At 36.4% G+C, this 6982-nt stretch overlaps 1 protein-coding gene across 1 annotated transcript in view; it reads right to left on the reverse strand.

Annotated features, from left to right (window-relative positions):
- Nucleotides 1-6982, reverse strand: part of ATP8B4 (ATPase, class I, type 8B, member 4) — a 233774-nt gene that overhangs the window by 69186 nt on the left and 157606 nt on the right. Inside the window, exon 14 of the mRNA XM_012649186.1 lies at nucleotides 2248-2413. Coding sequence (XP_012504640.1) covers nucleotides 2248-2413 — 166 coding nt within the window. The remainder of the gene's footprint in view (nucleotides 1-2247; nucleotides 2414-6982) is intronic.

Consider the following 6982-nt stretch of genomic DNA (forward strand, 5'->3'; position numbering starts at 1 on the left):
TAATTGTCAAAACTCAATAAACTAGACACTTAAGATCTGTGCATTTTACTGCATTTAGTTATATCACAATATGAAAATTTTTAAATGATACTAGAAAAGAAGAATAGATATTATCAGTAAACTAAAAATTTGAGAAATATCTGAAAGATAAAAAATAGATGTGATCAATGATGAAACAAGAATAGAGAAAAACACAGCTCAAAACATCTGCAAAAGAAAATGAATATAGAGGTAAGAGCAACCTCCAAAGATTCTCCAAACTCAGAGTCTACAAATGAGAAGAGCAGAAGTGGTCTTGGGGACATGATTAATGAAATTAATTGAAGAATTACTTCAGTACTCCTGCACCATTTGGGCTCCTCCTCCTGTCATCTGCAGTGACATTTGCTCCCTGGTTAAAACCTTGAAAATGTTCTTCTACACAAAATGTACAATCTGCCTAAGGAAGCCTCCAAAATTCAAGTGCTAGGGCTAGAGACCAAAGCTGAGCAGAGCCTGAAGTAGCTTCAAAATTCCATAAGGATAAAAGAAAGAAAAAGAAGGGAAGGAATTCATTGATTGATAATTTTCTTCCAGGCCAGAACCTTACATACAACTCTCTCTCAGATGGGAGTTCTAGCTGTAGGTCTGGAAACACAAGATAGCAACACCAGGTATCATATGAATTCCAGGAAGGCAGAACCCCACAACCAGAAGACAGGCTACATGTTCTGTTTCCAAGTAGACAGGCCACTGTAATTAGAATCTACACTCACCACACAGGGATTTTCAAACACAAATAAAAGCAGGCAACCACAAATCATCAAACGTTTGAGAGCAACATGAAAGTTAGTCACGGAACTCAAAACAACAGAAGAATATTCAAAAAAATGAAACAGAGGGAACAAAAGAAAATTTCAAATTAGTGTATAATTAATATCCTCAAAGAGGTCTAAGAGAGTATCATAACATTAAAATAAAAACAGATTGACTTTTTTTAAAAAATAGAGTTTGAGAAATGAAATAAACTCAAAGGCAGAGATAAAAGAAACTTACTTAAAGACATATCTCCAGAGGAAAAGAAAATAAATAATTATTGGCTTTTGTATTATAAAGATCGGTTAAGCTCATAGGTACAATTATGTGAGTCCTGACGGTGATTAAAATCTGAAGAATGGGTTAGTTCAGAACCATCAAGGACAAAATTACGGCTTGAATGTATACCAATAGGGAAAGAACAAAAAGATATATATGTGTATATACATATATATATACACACACATTCAGCTCTCTTTATCCGCAGGTTCCACATCTACAGATTCAACTAACCAGGCACTTTCCATCAGTGATTGGTTGAATCCGCAGATGCAGAACCCGGCAAATATGGTGGGACAACTAAGGGACTTGAGCATCCATGGATTTTAGCATCCTGGAGGAGAGAGGGAGGGCCCTGGAACCAATGCCTGCAGATACGGAGGGCCAGCTGTAGGTATATATAAAGAGAGACAGAGAGACAGAATTGTATATATGCACCTATACATGAATAAATACACACACGTATGTCTATATATAATACATTTCACTTTTGAGTTGATATTACTTGGATAGTAATTTTAACTTGATAGTTGGTAGCAGAAAAAAAATAAAACTTATAAAGGGAATAGATTGGGCTCACTGGGAGCAAGAAGCTGATTCACTACACCACTATCTACCTGCCTCACAGCTTCAACATTTAAAGTGACCCAGCTGGTTTGGTTCTATTCGATGAACCTTGAGCTCCAAACAACCATCTTTCAAGTATGAGGACTTGTTCATAATGGGACTAAATAAAACTATTCTAATATCAATGTAAATTTATCTCCCTTACCTGGAAAATTCATTCTAAGCATATAACTCGTGGTCATCTGCATCTACTAGACGTGTGCACTAATAATGAGAGCTATGTGACCCAATTGTGTTTCCTTATTTGTCCTGGTTACCCTGAAGCTCACAGTCAAAGGTGGTGCCTAATCATAAGAAATATTTTATCCCCTTTAACTGCCACACTTGGGTCCTCATCTTTTCATTGCCCCTATTTTTTTTTCAAGTCTCTCCACATTTTTTCAAAAATATTTGGGATAAACAAATAGTAAGAAAAGTTAGTGACAGGTAAACCCCTTATGCAATGTTCTACCTTTAATTTGAAAATCCTTCAAACTTAATATCAGCTCTGATATTAAAAACCAAAAACAAAACACAAGCTCACCACTCAACACACTTTTCACTTACCTGCACTGTTCTCTTCCGACATTACAGTGTGGCAGAGAGCAAGCAACCTAAGGAACTCATGCACTTTGGGATCACCCAGTTTAATGGACTCCATCAGATGGTGGTCAAAGAACTGAAATATTCTATCTGCTTCGGATTTGACTGAGAAAGCCACAGGCTTTTTTTTCTGTAGGAGAACAACAACAACAACGACAAATTATAGACCTCATTCCAACAATCATCTTTTAAAATTCAAAAATACTTCCTCCAAGTATTTTTAGTGCTTGTATTATTTTGCAGCCTCAACTGTCTGGCACTAAAATGGCAATTTTATCATTACTGTTAAATATAATCTTCTCATTGCAGAGCCATGCACCAAAGCAGTGAACTTTCCAAAAATATATGGGGAAGAAAAATCTCTGATGGCTGTACAGATCCTCAAATGCTCACTGCAAATACAAAATACAAAAAAAGCCCAGAAAACTGAAAGTTTTTTTCAAAGCCTATTTGATGGCACAACCTGACCTGACTTGGACTCATGTTGGCAGTAGCGTCTGACCTGGGATGGTATGTGCCTAACTATAGACTTTTTAAAAGCCTGTTTAATACTTTTGAATTAATATTTTCCAATGTAAAAATATTAATGTGTTTGATTATAGGATACTTTCTCAGATCCCACTGGAGATATTGCATAATATAATGGCATATATACCATATTATCTTTCTACAACCAGAAAATTCTGAATTTCTAAACACATCTAGCCCCTACGTTTTGGATAAGGGATTGTGAACTTGTATCTATCTCATGAGCGAGCCTACAGAAGTTTCTATGTTGAATACTTGCCTATAAGAGCTTATCAGATGCATAGCCCACATTGCCTCCCCTAGGATTATTTCTAGAATTTTTATTCCTAAAGACTCCATTATAAACATTTGGGTGCAGGTGTCTTTCTTATAGAGCATCATTTGCTCTTTTGGGTAGATGCCCAGTAATGGGATTGCTGGATCAAATGGTAATTCTACTTGTATCTCTTTAAAGTATCTCCATATTGCTTTCCACAGAGGTTGCACTAGTTTGCAGTCCCACTAGCAGTGTATGAATGTTTATAGCAGCACAATTCACAATTGCTAAGATGTGGAAACAACCCAAGTGTCCATCAATGCATGAATGGATTAATAAAATGTGGTATATGTATACCATGGAGTACGATTCAGCTTTAAGAAACAATGGTGATATAGCACCTCTTGTATTCTCCTGGATAGAGCTGGAACACATTCTACTAAGTGAAGTATCCCAAGAATGGAAAAACAAGCACCACATGTACTCACCATCAAATTGGTTTTAGCTGATCAGCACCTTAGTGCACATATAGTAGTCACATTCATCAGGCATCGGACAGATGAGAGGGGAAGGAGGGGATGGGTATATGCATATACAATGAGCGCGATGCACACCATCCAGTGGATGGACACGCTTGAAGCTCGGACTTGGGGGTGGGGGGGGTAAGGGCAACATACTTAACCTAAACATCTGTACCCCCATAATATGCTGAAATAAAAAAAAAAAAAGAAAAAAAAAGACTCCATTAGTTTTTGCAGTTGATTCTAAAGTTAAAAGAGGAGATGCTGTTATAACTACACAGGGAGACAAGAGCCACAGGGGTGTCTGCCAGTATAAATAAGTTTCCCATGTGAGGGACCCCCTAGTCGTCAGTCAGACAACTAGGCATTAGGCCATCCACCAGGGCAAAGAAGTAGTATCCCACGAAAGGTACACTGTAAACACCCAAGTCTAGCTCCCCTTCATTTCCCATCAGCACAGGGCCGCTAGCTGCTCTGGGACTGGAATCCCAGTTTAGATGGGGGCTCTCAAAACACTTGTACACTGAAAACCAAAAAAACACTGATAAAAGGAATTAAAGAAGATATAGATAAATGAAAATACATCCCATGGTCATGGATTGGAAGACTTAATATTGCTAAAGTGCCCATATTACCCAAAGTGATCTATAAATTCAATGCAATCCCTATCAAAATCCCAATGGCATTTTTTTTACATAAGTAGAAAAACAAGCCTAAAATTCATATGGAATCATGAAGGACCCCAAATATCAAACTGATTTCAAACTACAGTATCAAAGCAGTCTGGTACTGGTATCAAAAGCAGACATATAGACCAATGGAATAGAATAGAGAACCCAGAAATAAACATACACATAAACAGTCAAATGAACTTGAACAGGGTGCCAAGACTACACGACAGGGAAAGGACAGTCTCTTCAACAAACAGAGTTAGGAAAACTGGATTTCCACAAGCAAAAGAATAAAACTGGGCCCTTATCTTACACAATACACAAATATCAACTTAAAATGCATCGAAGACTTATATAAGCCCTGAAACTATAAAACTCCTAGAATAAACCAGGGGAAAAGCTTCATAACATTGGTCTTGGCAATTATTTCTTGGATATGACAACAAAAGCACAGCCAACAAAAGCAAAAATAAATAAGTGGAACTACATCAAACTAAAAACTCTCTGCACAGCAAAGGAAACAATCAACAGAGTGAAAAGGCAGCCGATGGAATGGGAAGAAATATTTGCAAATCATATATCTGATAAGGGGTTAATAGCCAAACCATGTAAAGAACTCCTACAACTCATAGAAATAGAAGAAAGGAAGGAAGGAAGGAGGGAGGGACAGAGGGAGAGGGAAACACAGATAATACAATTTAGTAACGGGCAAAGGACTCTAACAGACATTTCTCCAAAGAATACATACGAATGGCCAACATGTATATGAAAAGATGCTCAATATCACTAGTCATCCAGGAAATGCAAATTAAAACCACAATGGGGTATCATCTCACACATGTTAAGATAACCATTATTTAAAAAAAGAAGAAGAGGCTGGGCGCGGTGGCTCACGCCTGTAATCCTAGCACTCTGGGAGGCCGAGGCGGGTGGATTGTTTGAGCTCAGGAGTTCGAGACCAGCCTGAGCAAGAGCGAGACCCCATCTCTACCAAAAATAGAAAGAAATTAATTGGACAGCTAAAAATATATAGAAAAAATTAGCCGGGCATGGTGGCGCATGCCTGTAGTCCCAGCTACTCAGGAGGCTGAGGCAGTAGGATCGCTTGAGCCCAGGAATTTGAGGTTGCTGTGAGCTAGGCTGACGCCACGGCACTCTAGCCTGGGCAACAGAGTGAGACTCTGTCTCAAAAAAAAAGAAGAAGAAAAGAAAATAACAAGTACTGTGTTGAGAATGTGGAAAGATTAGAATCCTGGTATACTGTGTAGTAAGAATGCAAAATGGTGTAGTCATTAGGGAAAACAGTATGGAAGTTCCTCAAAAAATTAAAAATAGAACTACCATATGACCCAGCAATCCTCTTTCTTGGTATATATCCAAAAGAATTGAAATCAGGATCTTAAAAGAAATCTTTGCACTTCCATGTTCATTGCAGCATTATTCACAATAGCCAAAAGGTAGAAACAACCTAAATGCCCACGAACAGATGAATGCATAAAGAAAATATGACATATACATACAATGGAATATTATTCAGCCATCAAAAAGAAGAAAATCTTGTCCCATGGTACAACATGGATGACTCTTGACATTATGTTAAGTAAAATACACAAAAGGACAAATACTGATGATTCCACTTATATGAGGTATCAAAAGTAGTTAAACTCACAGAAACAGAAAATAGAATGGTAGTTGTCAGGCACTGGGGGAATGGGAATATGGGGATTTGCTGGGCATTCAATTGGTTGGAGTTTCAGTCATGCAAGATGAAAAAATTCTAGAGATCTGCTGCGTGTTTATAATTAACAGTACTCCACACTTAAAAATTTGTTGAGGGAAAAAAATAAAAACAAAATGAAAAAAATAGGATCCAATAAAAAAGAGAACAAAATAGTGGGAAAAGATTCAATAGTAAACAATATCCCTGTTAATTCACTGACTTCTGGAACGCACAAAATGTACTTTTAAAAGTTTATGACTCAAGCACTAGTCCTGTGATAATGTCTTTGCAAAAACATCTGACCGGAAAATAATTTTGATATATGCTTTGTCTTAGAGACTATAAAATAATATTATTTTATACTATATCCAAGTATATGAAAAGACCTATATACAAGACATTCAGTTGCTTGTGTTGGTCCCAGAGTCACAGAAACTTATTTAATCACAGATTGCTTGTTCATGTAATAAATTTTGAACATAACTACATTAGAAAATTTAAATACATGTAATTTAAATATATTTAAATAAATAAAAAAATTATATATATATATATATATATATATATAAACTCACTAGTAAGTTCTAAAATATACACTGGCCTTAGACTTCTCTAAAACCTTCCAGGGAAGAAACTACTGCTCAAAGACATCATAGTCAGTCAAACTGTCATTCATATAAAATCAACAGATAGTTCTGAACAAATATTTCTTACGAACCATTCTTGAAACTATAGTGTCAATTCCAGCCAATAAAAAATAACTGGAAAAACTATGATAAAGGGACTTAGTTAGTGGTGAACACCAAATAGCTTTAACTGAAGGAGTGGGTCTAAAACAAATGGAGAGACTAGGATGACAAAATGTAAATAGGACATACTTTGACTATGTAGAAAAGATAGCTAATTAAAAATGGCAGAAGATGCTGATTTCCTCATTTTAATATTTGAAAGCCAGAAGATGTCATTTAAAGCTTCAAACCAACAATAGAAATTTACATATATA

The sequence above is a fragment of the Propithecus coquereli genome, unplaced genomic scaffold (assembly GCF_000956105.1).
Source record: "Propithecus coquereli isolate 6110/MARCELLA unplaced genomic scaffold, Pcoq_1.0 Scaffold3, whole genome shotgun sequence".
Taxonomy (NCBI): domain Eukaryota; kingdom Metazoa; phylum Chordata; class Mammalia; order Primates; family Indriidae; genus Propithecus; species Propithecus coquereli.